This window comes from Dermochelys coriacea, chromosome 1, assembly GCF_009764565.3.
Source record: "Dermochelys coriacea isolate rDerCor1 chromosome 1, rDerCor1.pri.v4, whole genome shotgun sequence".
In the NCBI taxonomy this organism is placed as follows: Eukaryota; Metazoa; Chordata; order Testudines; family Dermochelyidae; genus Dermochelys; species Dermochelys coriacea.
Genome location: NC_050068.2, coordinates 245465180 through 245481494, shown reverse-complemented (window position 1 = coordinate 245481494; position 16315 = coordinate 245465180). Strand labels below are relative to the sequence as shown.

The window sequence follows — 16315 nt, the reverse complement described above, 5'->3', positions numbered from 1 at the left end:
AAGCCTCTTTAAAAATCTGGCCTTAATTCTTTTGTGTGCAGGTGGATGAGAGAAGATGGCTCTTCCTTTAACCCACTTAAGCAGAAAAATTGGGGCCAAACTGTATTACCGTTTTTCTTCATATTTGTGTTACAACACAAATAGCACATCCACCTCCTCAGACATACAGAGCTGCATTTCTGTCAGCATTTAGTCCCCATTGGAATCTAAGGCTACTGAAGAGGTTAGTCTAATTCCATGGCTGTAGCAGGGCCTTCTTCAGTCCAGTCTTGGGCTCTGCCACTCTGTCAGTTTCCCCTGTTACTCAGACTTCATGTTGTGAGTGTTTTTGCTTTAGCCCTCCCTTTTTTGACTGTCTGGTTTATTAAAAAAAACAGTTTACAATAACACAGATCTTCCAATTAGCCTTCTTAGCTGGCTCACACCCTCGGTTCAGGGTTCCTAGTTCATTGGCTGCTGAGACTTTCTTTCTAGCAGCATGGGCGGTGGGTGGAGCCCCACGTCGGGGAGGTGAGCCCCTAGCTCTGCCCCTTCCACCCCCACCAGAGCAGCCCCAAACTGGCCGTAGCCCCGAACCCTGCCCGGAGGTGACCCGAGCTCCCCCACAACTGCCCAGAGGAACCCCCGGCCAGCCGCAGTTGGGCATCCCCTCCCCAGACTCTAGAGCCCCCTGGAGAAAAGCAGCTCTTCCCGAAGATGCTTTTGATATGCCCCATGCAGGTTCCAGGGTCGCCAAGGAGATGGTATTTGCTACTCAGCTTCCTGGGTTCATCAGTAATCTCTCTGGAGTCCAGGGAGATTACTGATGAACCCAGGAAGCTGAATAGCACCTGTGAATCACCATCTCCTCAGCCACCCCGGAAACCTGCATGGGGCATAATAAAGCAAAACCTTCACCCGCCACACCCTGCAACCAGGGGTCTGGTGGCCACGGCAGTGCCAGGGGAGGCAGAGCCTCCCCTGACCTATTATACCGGCTTCCCAGGCCTAGCAGGCTTCTGCTCCCTGCAAGTCTCTCTCCTCAGCCTAGTTTTCACTGACCCTCCACTCTTTAATGGAACCCTGGCGTAGCCCAGTGGCCTAGCTTACCTCTATTATATTCTCTGCTTTGCATTATATTCTGCTTTATTATATTCAGCAGTAATACAAGGAACCTACAGGCTTGTATCCTGTAAGACACTGGCTTCAGGAGTTAGCATGAGGCTTGAGGCCTACGAACTTTAGCACAGATAAACTTAGGTAACCCATACGTTTTGGGGAACTGCAAGTAGAATGTAAGGGGGAATTTTGTCTATAATGACGTCAGCCAACCATAGCAACATGAACACACACCAGCTTCTGGAATGTTTTGGACGGAACATCCAACCACAAGACTGCCATGGCAACAAATTGACGTATATTATAATGGGGTGAAATCATAAATATATTAAGCTATAGAAAAAAGATACCTTAACATTGATAAGGGGAGGAAATACAAATAAGGAAGAGGGGAGAAACCCCTACTGAATATGCATGAGACATGGTAACATCAGCGGAACATATTATAAAAGTGGTATTCCATGGCAGTAGGAGGGAGAGAGATGTAGCCCTTGGGAGAGGCCAGAATGATAGCCACCGGTGAAGATGAGGAAGGTGACGGTGATGAGGAAGATAATAGCTAACATTTCAGCTTGTTCTGCAAGGGATGGTGTAAGTATGTACTTTTGTATTATCTCTATCTACTTTACTGAGTTAGAGTGTGTGTGACTTTGCTAAATGAATTCATAAATTATTTGTAAACATAGAAGAGTTACTATAGTGTGAGTGTTGCACCTGTGCACATCGGGGTTCCCAACTATATAATAATTTTAATATGGGCCTAATCTTGGGACAAGAACCTGTCTACCCTGAAAGTGATAACTGGGAATTTTTATTCATAATTTATAGATCAGGCTATACAGACTTCCCAGGTCTGCTCTCCCTGGAATCTCTCTCCTGACTGAATTGAGGCTGCCATCATGTCTCCTAGCAGGCCTGGTTCTTAGTTGCATGGTCCCCACCACAAGATCCATACTACTCATTCCATTCATCTGGCAAGGAGGGCAACACCTGGCACAGATGAGGCTGAGTATCAACTATCTTAAAATGCCAGTTCTTCCTGTGACAATAACAATATACTGAAAAGATATTGTCACAAGAAGCGCTGGCCCTTAAAGGTAAGTGGTGCCACACCATGAACATTTGGAGAAGTCCTCAAATTTGGCAGCTAACAGTGGATTCTACTGATACAGAAATAAAGATGATTGCATGGGGCTCATTGTCAAATAATGTTTTACCATTTGTTGCAGGAAGTTGGCCATACAGAGCCACTGTATTCCAATGTCCATGACTGCTTAAATTAGTTAGAAAGAATTGACTCTTACTACATTATTGTTCAATGCAGACATCTACTATGGAGAAGGACATTAACGGGAATGTTTATGATATCTTTAATAAACAAACCAGATTTGGAAAAATTGCTTCTCTTGCAAAATTTCAGACTGGCAAAAGAAATAGAGAGCCTGCATGGAAACGATTATCTGCTTGCAGATACAAAGAACATAGTGTTAGAAGTAGTGTATCTGGAACCCATATGCTAACTGGAATACGAGGTGAGACATTTAAAGATATTATGGAATCAGTATCAATGTATTCTAACAAGCAGCACAATACTAGGCGACACTAGGATGTTAGTGTGTGTTTCAGTGACTAATATATGCTTCTGCCTTAAAAACAAAGCAAGAGCAAACTCCCGAATAATAATGACTTTCTGCTGTTCCTAAGTATTTCACTTTCTATAATCTGCTGTATTTTTATTTCCACCCACAGCAATCTTCTAGGAACATGGTGTTATATTTCAGTGTCATCTGGGTTTTTTGGACAACTAAATTAGTAGTTTCACGAACTAACTTTATCATTATCTAAAACAAACTAAAAAACCACCCAAATGAGCTGTACGTGTTTCATGCTGCATAGTTCTCTACAAGGATTTCAGTTTTGGGATATTTTCCCCCCAATGTGTGTCAGCAGTTTGCTTTGAACTATGGGAACCACATTTATCATTATTATTTAATTTGTTAACAAGAGAAGTTAGCAATGAACTGATGGTGGGAACCGTGAAGAACTTCTGAACAGGAAACTTCCATTATGGAACCTGATGTCTAGTCTAATTTTCTTGGTTCTCTGGACAGAAAAGCACTAGAAGCGCTAAGGAAACTGAAGGAGGAGGTCAGAGAGGGAGAATACTGAACATTGTTCAACAGACACAGCATTGGATGATGAAGGGTCAGCAGGTCTGAAGAAAGATTTGTCTAATCTTCTCCACTCAGAAGAAAGGTGGCTATGAGGTGGGCCTCAAGAATAAGGAGAATAAAGTGGTGGAAGGAATCACAGGGTTCTGAAAAGGATGTGGATAATTTCTCCCTCCCAAAACAGAGAAGACATCTTTGCCATTAATAACCATTGGAATTTTGATCGAGGCATGGATCTTTGCTGGGAATTGGTGGGTCATGTTACTCACCTTGTTTAGACGGTGGGTCTTGTTTGCACTATTGAAATATGAAGCGTGACAGTAAGGTCTCCTCGGCACCAGCCAGGAGCTGGCCTGTCAAGAGGCATGAAGGAGTTCAGCCCCAGAGCTGCAGGAGGAATTCTACCTGCCTTAACCAATATTTTGATGCATGTGCAACAATAGGCTTATAGTTTGATAATAGGGCAAATAAATTGCTGTTGTGTACAGAAATTTCAAATAGCTAAAATACACACCGTTTGGTGGAAGTGGGAGTGCTAACTAACCTTTGATACATGCCTTCATGAACAGAACACCACAAAGACACTGCTGAAAATAGCAATTCATGTTTTGCTGAAGCATTAACAGCAAGAATATCTAATTGAATCCCCATGTCCAACATCAAGAAACTTCCTGGAGGAATTCCTCACATTTAATTTGTGAGACCATAGGTGAGCTAATGTGGCTCCAAATAGAAAGGATAGTTTACTTAATTAAAACAAAAACAAAAACAAAACACAGCACACACCAGCATTCTACAGTAAACCTTTAAGTATCTATAGCTGTTGTCCCCAAACTTTTCAGGATCGCACCCCTCCTTATCCCTGTCTGCACCCCCTCAGAGCCAGGCCGCAGCTCCTCGAAGGGAGGATTCAGACAAGTGTAAGGGGGTCAAAGCTAGAGCCAGGAGCAAAGTGTTGGCCGGGCTGTGGTCAGGAGTTGAGGCTGGAGGGCAGGGCTGGGATCCGAGCAGGGCTGGGTGGTACTCCCTCCCCGCCCCTCATGGGGGCTGGACCAGCCCCGCCATGCTGATCTATAGAAAGCATGTCAGTTTTCTTGCTGTGTCTATTTTTTAAAAAAATTCTTAACACGCTTAGGATGCCTAGTAAGGGCAGTTGCTGTCTGTATCACAAGTATCAAGTTGCTATGGCCAGGCATATCCACTGTGGACTCAACTACAAAACCTGCCCGTGTATGTATACTGTATGGAATACACTTATTAAAATGTGAAGAACAATATTAGGCGGGTCATTGCCAGTAGACTGACAACGTTGCTGAGAATAGTTACCAACTGAATACTGTTAACACGTTTGTACAATTAGTTTTGTGAGGAAAAGCATACACAAAATTCGAGGTACCATATCATCACTGCTTTCTTATGTCATAACCAAGATTTGGTAATGAAACAGGTAAAACAATAAGTACTCCAGCAAAATGTCACTTAACATTTGGGGCACTTTTTCCCCCATTGAACACAATAAAGTAAGGTTCATTATATTCTCAATTTTACTTCTGTGCATCTCTCACCTTTTTTCAGATATTTTCACTTTTTTCACCCTTTAGTAGAGAGATATAATGGTGGGCCTAATCCTGGAAGGTGCCAAGAACGCTGAGTTTGCACTGAGCTGACATGCTGTGCACCCCAAAGGAATTGCTTAACAGCTTGCATGGTTGGACCTTTAGGCTGTGTGGCTTTGTATTATTTCTTTCTGGGATGATAACAGATGTTGGCAGCTTCTTCTGTTTTTTTTTCCCCCCCTTTTTAAGTATATATACACTGGATCCCTTCCCAGTTCTGATAATGACTCTGATAAGGCATGGAGGAATGGAAAACAAACTGCTGGTATTATGTTTGCCAGTGGTACTCTATACAGGATGCATCAGCAGGGGATGCTAATGTGGAATACAACAATGTGTTATGTCTCAAACACCACGAGCTCTTATGGTAAGTATTCTTAAAGAGAAACTCTTCTCCCCTTTTGTTCTTTCTTGATTGAATGCCAAATCTTTTTCCAACGTAAGTTAATGGCAAAAACTCCAACAGACTGGAACTGAAGCAGAACTGAGTCTACATACACTAAGGACTAATTCAGATACCCTTACTCACACTGAATAGCACTTAGTCCATAGATAGCCTCACTGAAGTAAATGGGAGTAAGGTGCTACTGAACCAGTGTAATGGTATCAGAATGTGGCCCTAATTTATTCAGCAAGAGGAACTGGATCCTACTATAAAAAGTGGTCTGGAAAAAGCGAGAGTCAGAATCATAGAAATGTAGGGCTGGAAGGGACCTCTAGAGGTCATCAAGTCCCACCCCCTGTGCTGAGGCAGGACCAAGTAAACCTAGACCATCATCTAACAGGTGTTTGTCCCACCTGTTCTTAAAAACCTCCAACAACTGGGATTCCACAACCTCCCTTGGAAGCTATTCCAGTGCTTAACTACTCTTATAGTTAGAAAGTTTTTACTAATATCTAACTATAAACGAGTTGGCTGCCCTGTGTGCCCTCTTGTGGCCTTGTGCCTCTGCCCTGCCCTTTATTCTCCCTTTTAGAGACACTCCACACTTGCTCATCTAATCACCACTCTTATTGGGGCCTGGGTTTATTCAGACAAAACTCAAAAGTAAAACTTAAGAGTCCCAAAAATCTGTCCTGGGGCACGGCTCTTACCTCAGAGCCTGGGGGACCAAAAGTTTCCTTCTTACGAGTTCTTTGTTAATGAGTTCTTATGGGGTGACCTGCCCTGGGGTTTAGCTTGCAGCAGTCCTGCACAGAGCTGACTCTCCTGTAAACTTCCCAGAGTCAGCCCTCTCAAACAACTGTCAGCTCTCTTATAAGGAACCAGCTGCTTGAGGTTCTCTCCCCCCTCATAACAAGCCTGCTCCAGACTGTGAATGCAGCTCCCTCACTCCCTCTGCTCTCTCACACTAACCTAAATCCCTTGTTGCAGATTAAGCCCATTACTTCTTGTCCTACTTTAAAGGACATGGAGAACAATAGATCACTGTCCTCTTTATAACAGCCCTTAACATATTTGAAGACTGTTATCAGGGTCCCTCCCCAGTCTTCTTTTCTCAAGACTAAACACGCGCATTTTTCTGAACCTTTCATCATAGGTCAAGTTTTCTAAACCTTTTATCATATTTGTTGCTTTCCTTTGGACTCTCTCCAATTTATCCACATCTTTCCTAAAGTGTGGTGCCCAGAACTTGAAACAGGACTCCAGCTACTCCCCAGTGCTGAGTAGAGCGGGCCAATTACCGCCCATGTCTTACATACTACATGCCTGTTAATATACCCCAGAATGACATTAGCCTTTTTTTTTGCAGCTGCACCACAGTTGACTCATATTCAATTTGTGATCCACTATAACTCCTGGATCCTTTTTAGCAGTTCTATCACATAGCCAGTTATTCCGCATTTTATAGCTGTGCATTTGATTTTTCCTTCCTAAGTGAAGTACTTTTCATTTCTCTTGATTGAATTTCATCTTGTTGATTTCCAACCAACTTCCAATTTGTCAAGGTTGTTTGAATTCTAATCGTGACATCCAAAATGCTTGCAACCATTTCCAGCTTGATGTCATCTGCAAATTTTATAAGCACACTCTCCACTCCATTATCCAAGTCATTACTGAAAATATTGAATAGTACCGGAACAAGGACTGACCTTTGCAGGACCCCATTAGATATGCTCTCCCAGTCTATCAATGAACCATTGATAACTACTCTGTGAGTACAGTCTTTCAACAAGTTATGCACAACCTTTCATCTAGACCACATTTCCCTAGTTTACTTATGAGAATGTCACATGGGACCATGTCTATAGCCTTATTAAAATCAAGTTATATCACATCTACTGCTTCCCCTTATCCACTAGGCCAGTAATCCTGTCAAAGAAGGAAATTAGATTGGTTTGTCATGATTTGTTCTTGACAAATCCATGCTGGCTATTTCCTATAACCCTATTGTCCTCCAGAGGCTTACAAACTGATTGTTTAATAATTTGTTCCAGTATCTTTCTAGGTATCAAAGTTAGGCTGACTGGTCTACGAATCCCTATGAATCTTTGTTCCCCTTTTTAAAGATAGGTTATATTTGCTCTTTGACACTGGTAAACCATCTCAGGATAAAACTAACAGACCAATTCACCTGAATGTGATCTTACAGGCATGTCAAGAGGCATTGCAAGATAATCAGGCTAATTCACTGTATTTAAGTAACAAAGGAATGTTAAAGTTTATGCCCAAATAAATGTGTCAGTCTCTAAGGTGCCACAAGGACTCCTCGTTGTTTTTGCTGTTACAGACTAACATGGCTACCCCTCTGAAACCAAATATAAGAGGTTCACTTGTGTTGTTAAGAATCGAGTGGATACTAAATTGTATTTGTCTGTATTTACCCACATCCTCTTAGAAGGTACCAATGTAATCAAATTAACTTTTCATGTTTTGCATTTGCCTTTACATTATGTACACAACTATACTCAATTGTTATTAGATCAAAAAGCACATATTTAGCATTCAGATGTAAAACTACTTGATAAAGACTTGGTGGCTATCACATTGTGTTTACAAGACTGAAACCTTAGGGCTGAAGCATTCGATCTTCAAAACAAGGCCATTAGGACTTGTCACGGACTCAAATATCTATTCTTCCTCACACTAGATGGCGGGACTGTCTTTCTAGGAAGACACCTGTCAATCTGTTCTTCATGTCAGAGAGCTATAAATATAGATTCATGGGGCTCATCCAACAGCTCTGATCTTTCTGGATGCTATCAGGGGGCTATTCCAGATGCAAGACAGATCTCCCCAAATCTGCTTTGGTAAAACCCTGAGGAACTTATGAAAGGACACTAAGAGATTTATGGAGAATTAGCAGGCATTACACCTCTGCTAATAACTGGTCTCACAGATTCTGAACCAACTGTAATGTTTCTGATCCACTTAGACTTTTAATAACTCTTATTTCTTTTCCTGAATTAATAAATCTTTAGTTTAGTTTTCTAAGGACTGGCTTCCAGTGCTGTTTTTGGTGAGATCTTGAAGTATCCAGTGACCTGGGGCAAGTGACTAGGTTCTTCCAGTCCCCCAAAAAAACAATGTTTGGTGGTTTTGGTTTTAATAACCTTACATCATAAAGTCCAGCTTGTCTGGCAAAAGTACAAAAGTACACTTTTGTTACTGGCTTGGTAAAATCTAACTATAGAATATACCACCAGTTTGGGTGTGTCTGCCCTGTTTTCTGACAGCATGTTCTGAGTTTGGCATTCTTAGCTGTGACCCACTCCATCAACCATGACACTCTTCTCCAGTGGTCTGGAACCCATGCCTGTCCCCCATTAATTCTCGAAGTCTATTATCTGGGAGGAGCAGCTTTCAGAAGACAATGCTTAAAGGGTGCCCTTCAGTGTACTGGCTTGATTTTTAAATGATTGTGTTTGCTAGATCTTTAAACCCTTGTGAACTCTCCTTTCCTGCCCCCTGCCCCACACACACTTCAAGCACTGCTGGGTCCCTTTCTCCTCATTTCCCCTTGTTTCTGATCATTCTCTCAACTGAACTTTTTTTGAGAGACCTGGAAATTAGAAAACACCTAGACAGAAAGCTAAGAACAGAGAAAATGCACAGTGGGGAATAGGATCATGGACAAGTAAATCAGTCATTAGCATTAGAGTCTGGTATAATTATGTGAAAGTCTTTATGGTTTTAAGCTGAGCTCTTACCTGCACAAGTTGCTGCTTCAATTTCTGCATTTCTGATATGTTGAGCTCACTGAAGAGATCAGAGACTGGGTGCAGAGATTCTCCTTTCCTAACTGCAGGAGTCCGGTAATCTCCAGTCAGTTTCACAAGAGGCCCATGGATGTGCCCATTCATTTTGTCATCATTATTAGGTTCGCTACCATCCTCTGCAAACTTTAATCCATCTACTGATATATTAATGTGGTTACTGTACATACTATCATTGAGGTTGATATACTGGGAGAGTTCTTTCCTCAGATTGTTCTTTTGCTCCCTTTCATTTTTTAAAGTCTCCAGGGCTTCCTCCAGCTGATGTTCGGCAATCTCCTTCAGTCGGATGGCATCTTCTAGCTGGCTATTAAGCAATACTGTCTCCTCCTCAAATCGTTTAATCTCATGCTTTAAACCTTCATATTCAACCTGAATTAGACAAGACAAAGAACATTCATAACACTAAAACTTGGGTCTTAAAAACCTGCCATTTATTAGCCTGATTGAACTAGGCACTAAATAGCCAAAAATTACTTAGACCAGGCATTGCCAGTAGCTGCAAAGAGCGTCATGCTCAGAAAATTCATGAGGAAAGGTGTACTGCATGTACCCCATTTTATTAGTTCTCGGTTTTATATTGTACTGCACACATTTTCAAGGGGTGAGAATCAGAATCTCTGGATGATTTATTAGGACACACACTGTATTTCAGAGGTTCTCAACCTTTTTCTTCCTGAGTACATCTCCCCGCCCCACCCCCAACATGCTATAAAAACTCCATAGCCCACCTATGCCACAATAACAGGTTTTCTGCATATAAAAGCCAGGGCCAGCGTTAGGAGGTAGCAAGCAGGGCAATTGACTGGGGCCCATTGCTACGGGGCCCCCCCCCCAAGCTACATTGTTCAGACTTCAGTGTCAGCCTTAGGTGACGGGGCGCAGGGACCTGGGCTTTAGCCCCATGTGGCGGGGCTTTGGCTTTCTGCCCTGGGCTCCAGCATGTCTAATGCTGGCCCTGCTTGGAGGCCCCACTGAAACCTGCTTGAGGCCCCCTAGGGGACCCTGGATCCCTGGTTGAGAACCTCTGCTGTCTTTCATGCAAGAACAGTCACTGACCTGAAGCTACACTAGGAAGTACAGCTTTATTATTAGTTATCATAAGTAATGTTTGTCTATTATGGCATTGCGCATAGATGGAAGTTAATTATACTGTTAGACTTATCACTCATAGGTATTTCTAAGGCATCTAACTTCTTATCCGATGTAATCACTGTGTGTCTAGTTTTTTATACTGTAGGAAGATATAGGTTTGTTTTATGACAATTATTCAATAAGGTTTTATTTTAAAAATGAAGGGACAGACTAATAATGCACCCTGTTTAAACTGCCAGATGTCCTCAAATGGCAGCAATTTTACAATAGAGGTTGACTTTTGACATTCCGAAAAATATAATAGTAGCTGTGTTAAAGCAGGGAATACAGAAGCCATTTTAGGGTACCGACAGCTGGTCTTCTGGTCCTGTAGCAGGCCAGACTTAAATTCTTCCCCTGCTGAGCTGGTGTTAGCCACTCCAGTTTTCACTGACTGATAAATCTCTCACCTCTCGCAGATCAGCCACCCAGCTCCACAGGCAGGGAGCTGGATTTTCCCAATACATATGATAACGTGGCTGAGGAAAATGGCAGCTTCTTCTCCTAAGTAACTACCATGTTTTTAGAAAGGAAGAGAGTGCCCCATCCCAACACAACTATAGCCACTCGCTGTAGTGGAGAAAATAGAGACGATATGTGCTATGCAAGATGGACAAAAATGCAGGCGACAAAAGGAGGACTACCTTGTTCTAGGCACTTTACTTCCAGTGCTGAACAATTCACTTAGAAAATTAACCTGTTTAACACAAACTCAAAGTTTCACATCTACAGAGCCAAAGAAAGCAGCTAGTGGAAGTGTTCGTTTAGATACATTTGATACCACTTTGTTAAGGACCTAATCCTTCTCCCACTGAAATCAATGGTAAAACTCCCACTGACATAAAAGGGAGTAGGTTTGGGTTCTAAATCCTGTTGCTGTTACAATGACCAGCTATTTAGACAGAAGAAGATCTGTGTTCCTTGGCTCCCATTAGCATTCCAGCTGCTCCGATCCTCACCTCCATTATTATCCGAAAGAATTAGGAACTGACATTACCAATACAGTGGTTTAGTTCCATTGTAGTTTGTTGGGAAGGAAGATTTGACATTTTTACAATTTTCTTTCCTTCCTTGTGGAAAATCTAATCCTGCTACTGCAAACTGCTTTCTACGTGTGATCCCCATGCCTCCACACACAGCCCCATTGGCTCATGAGTCTGCCTATGCAGAGCAGCTTGCGGGACTGCGACCTCTAACAATTCCTTTTTTCACCTTATCTTGTCTTGATGGACTCACTAGCTCCAAGAAAGACAATTCTACACTGGGAGAGCCCTGGCTGCTGAATTGGAATGGGAAGGGTTCTTATGCTAGAATAAGCATCTGACGAGTCAAGACACAGGAATGTGTTGGACAAGAGTATTATGTAAGTGACCAAGCAATTCTGGCATTCTGATTCTTTCCTCAGTGATAAGCAAAGTGACACGAAAATAAAGGATGTTTAATGAAAACAAAATAGGTTTATACCTGGTTCTTTTCACCCCAGAACAAAAATTATTAAAAGTAACTCTCAAACTTTATGGACAAAAAAGACATTTATTTGACCCTTGTGTCATACACGTGGTTTCAGAGGGTGGGGTGGGAGGGGGGAGGGTTGGAGAAGGGTGAGAGAAAAAGTTAAAAGTTTTCTGTGGTACTACACCTGCCCCTGAATCCCTTGAACAGTTTCTGTGGCTTTACCTATTCATATCTTTAAATTATAGGAAATAATTTCCCAATTTTCAATCTTTTTCTGGTTCCTTGTTGCTGTACAAAAGACCCACACAAACAAAACGGAAATTTACTGACCATACACTGCAAACTGACTATACACAAATTCCTATTAAATCCACAAACTTTAAAAAGGGAAGAAAAAATATTTGACTAATTTCTTTCCATTTCCTTTGTGTTCATTATAAATTAGAACCAGACATTTTTTCACTGAAACAAAATTTTGATAAAGATTCATTAGCATTTCCATTTTCCAATCAGCTCTACTTGTAAAAATGGTAGCCTTAGACAGTGGTATGATTTTTAGTTTGATGATATTCCTTTAATATTTTTAATTTGTAAAATTCTGAATTTTAAAATAATAAATCAGATTAAATAGTGCAATAATGTCTTTTGGTGGAGGAGGGAGAAATTTGGTTTTCAAGTAAATGTTGAAAAATTCCCAAGTAAAAACCAATTTCTAATTCAAACAATTTGGCAGACATTACTAGTTGGCAGGCATTATTAGTTGCATCTTCAGTTGATGGTCTAGAACTTTGTTTCATTCAGTGTCTACACAAATATTTAAAAAGCAGAATTTAAATATAATACAAGGACTGGGTCCCTGCTATAGCAAGTTCCTTTTGGGCTTGGATATTCAGTAGACAGCTGAGGACTTTTATTTGGGAGCTGGCTGAGAAGGCAGTCTGTAGAATTTGAACCTTCAGATTGGCTCAGTGACCTGCTATCAAACAGCTCAAGAAAGTTAGTGACTGATTGTACTGGGAATCTTTTGAAAATCTGGAGGTTTGGGGTTTACCCCAGATTTTCAGATTTGGATTCGGGGTCACAAATCTGTGTTGCTGTTGTTTTGTAGGGAAATGAATCCTGGATATTCAGTAGACAGCTGAGGACTTTTATTTGGGAGCTGGCTGAGAAGGCAGTCTGTAGAATTTGAACCTTCAGATTGGCTCAGTGACCTGATATCAAACAGCTCAAGAAAGTTAGTGACTGATTGTACTGGGAATCTTTTGAAAATCTGGAGGTTTGGGGTTTACCCCAGATTTTCAGATTTGGATTCGGGGGTCACAAATCTGTGTTGCTGTTGTTTTGTAGGGAAATGAATCCTGAAAACACAGGCCCTATTAATAAAATCCAGTATCTATATTTTCTTGATTATACACATAACATAATCTGTGTATAGCAGAAATTCTCATGAAAAGCAGGGAGATTTGCACTGTTTGTGAACAGTAACTGATTTTTACATTCCCCTTTTTCATGGATTCTTCTTCCAAATGCCTAAAAAGATCTGATCATAAAATATCAAGGATTATGTAATACACGATTTTATAAATGAAAGAATATACAGGACTAATCTCTTATGAAATTTCATCTTGTAGATCAAAACTATTTTCTGAGTTATGAAAACAAACAAAAAATATTTGATACAAAAATACTGTAATTTTTTTAAATCAAAATATGCCAAATTTTTTTCCTCTTTATGGGGCCCTGGTATTCAGGTTCATTAAGAGTGAAGTGTTCTAACAGATACAAGAACTTGTGTACAGATTCTCTTCTGGTGGAAACTACGACAGTCCATTCAGGGGACTAGTTTTCCCAAGATCTGTGCAGATCATTTCCATGAAGCTAGTGAGAATCATACCTGTGCCTCAAAGGAGGAATACAGTGGCCTGGATAATACCTCTCTGATAAAGACAATCTGCTGGAAATTTAGTTTTAGAAATTTGTAACTCATGGTGTCTCAATATAAGGAAAGTATGGATCTGTTTCTATTATCTCCATGTCCCCAGTTGTTCTACCTTGTTGTTCTAAGTACTTTAACCACCATGTCAGGATGGATAAAATATTAGTAACAGTTAGATGAAATTGTACTGCAAATCCTGACAGCAACAAGATAGTTTTGTTAAACTCCCTCTAGAAACTGTGGCAATCTTGTGGCAAGCCCTAATTATCCCGCTGAGAATGTTAGGACTTAAAAAATGCATGTTATGGAGGCAGGAAGCAATTACAATCTGTTAGAAATGAAGGCATTGCCTTATAAATTGTAATCCAGTGCTGGCATGGAATGTGTTTAAAAGAAGAAAAATATTGCCAGTTTAATCACCTGAATTGCTTATTTTCTGATTTATCATGACAAGATAGCACTTTTGACAGAGAAACAAATCCCTTTTGTCCAAGACAATAGTTTTCTTGATTACTTGGCCAGCAACAACATTTTCCACGGGAAAATGTACATTTTTTCAGAGTAACATTTCTAAATGTCATATATGTATAAGTGGGTCTGAGTTTCCCTTCAACATCAATGAGAGTTGTGCACACGTATCAAGTGGAGAGCAACCCTGGATACCGTTTACAACTGGTGGCAGTGGGGTTTTAACTTGTCATGGAACCTCCAAGTGCATTCAGCACTTTAGTAAGATTTCGGTGTATTAGTTTGCCAATATTATATTGTATAATGACTGTTTAACAATAACCAGCAAGATATGAAGAATCTCATACCAGAATAATTCAAGGTAGGTTAAATTATGCAGTTTTAATGCAATCAGTGTTGTACATTTTTTTTAGTCTAGCATCTAAAATCTCTTCTGTGCTTACTTGGTTCTGTTTCAGTGTGGACACCAGTTTTTGCAAAGTGATATTTTCTTCTTCAAGCTCAGTATAATCCTGAAGAAGTCTTGCCTCTCGGAACTTGTATTCTCGAATTTCATCTTTCATCCGTATCCTCTGCAACTCTGCCATTTCGTTATTCTGAAGGAGAGGGGAAAAAAACCAAAATGACTATTTCATTTCCAGCAGCATGAATGGTAAACATGGCCCCAGTGTATAACAAGGGCAACAAAATGATTTAACACTACATGTCAAAACAGCAGCACCACAATTTATATGGTGTCACACCACAGTTCCTGTTATTTGTTATATGGCTGGATGGATACAAATGAGCATGTATGGTATGGAAACTTGACCACAATAGTTCCAAGATTAATCTTCTATTTAAATTAACAAACCCTCCAGTGCTTTATCGTCTTATTACTTTTATTTGCTAGAAGCCTGGTTGAAAGGCTTAAATCAAAACACAACTGGCTACTGTTTTTCACTAAAGGACAATACACTAAACTCATACAGCAAAAAAATGAATAATAGTGTCTGTCTTGCAAAGATAGCTTTTAACCAAGATGAAGTAATATAAGAACCAACTTCATGTTTTGAAATTAAGTACAGATATTTGTGTGCTGTATTATTCAGTGAAACCTGTTGCAAGAGACTACTCAAACGATGGAAAACTCCGTTGTTCAACACATGTGGTCTTCTATTAAAGCTGGAGTATTTCAGGATAACATGAGGCAGCTTCTTAAGCCCAGAGGTTACTAATTAGAGTAGTCTCTTGTTTCAGGTTCTGCTATATGTATTAAGTGGTATAGGTACAAGTCATTTCAACAATAACCCTACCATTTTTCTAGACACTCATATATGTTTTCAAGAACTGCCATCAAAAAGTTATTTGACTGCACCTAATTCTAGGCTTGACAAATTTTTTGCATCTCGAGCTTGGGTTTGCTAAGGTTATTCTTTGTGGGAGACTCAAATGCTGAAGTGACCTTTAAGCTCTCTAAATCATCAGATATCAGAGGCCTGATTGTAATGGTACACTTGTGTAACCCCACTGTCTTCTATGGAGTTACTCCTGATTTATAATTAGGCTTGTAATGATTTGATTTTTATCAGTAAATATCAACAGAAGTTGATTTCGCCATACACAAACCAATGAGAACTATTTCCATCAATAATAATCAAAATTTACAGATAGGCAAAGTAAAAAAAATGCTGCTCGACCACTTATTAAAGTTTGATTTAAGGGTAAAATTTTGACATATGATGTCAACAGTTTGTATTTTAGCAATTATAAAGCTTTAACTTTTTGAATCTCAAAGTTTACTCTCATTAACTAATTATTGGCTGACATCCTGCAACTGTGAAAATTTAAATTGATAAAAAATAAAAAAGTGTACAAATAAACATCAATATTATCTGTTGAAATGATAAAAAAAAATCCAATTCTGCCAAGCCTATTTATAATGGAGTAGGTGAAAGTGGAATCAGCAAAAGATATGGCCTTTCAGGGTAAGACTTCCCACCACTGATATGTATGTGAACCCCTTCAGTCCTGATTCATGGCAGTAAGGACCATCAGTTGCATCTTCCCCCCTCCTGCAGGAACAATGAGCGCTGCAGCAGCAGTGGTGGTACCCGGGGGGCACGACGGAGTATTTTATAGTAAGAAGAATGGCTACATTCATAATGATGGCATAGACTGTGTCTCTGCTGTGATGCCAGGAGGAGCAGAGATAGAAAATAATATAATCTATGATTTCT

At 40.4% G+C, this 16315-nt stretch overlaps 1 protein-coding gene across 8 annotated transcripts in view; it reads right to left on the bottom strand.

Moving 5' to 3' along the window:
• BICD1 (BICD cargo adaptor 1) overlaps window positions 1-16315 on the bottom strand; it is a 256112-nt gene that overhangs the window by 70020 nt on the left and 169777 nt on the right. For all 8 annotated transcript variants that reach the window (XM_038376917.2, XM_038376924.2, XM_043518356.1 and 5 more), the window contains exons 3-4: window positions 14540-14692; window positions 9038-9475 (exon numbers count right to left, since the gene is read on the bottom strand). In XM_038376917.2, coding sequence (XP_038232845.1) covers window positions 9038-9475; window positions 14540-14692 — 591 coding nt within the window. The remainder of the gene's footprint in view (window positions 1-9037; window positions 9476-14539; window positions 14693-16315) is intronic.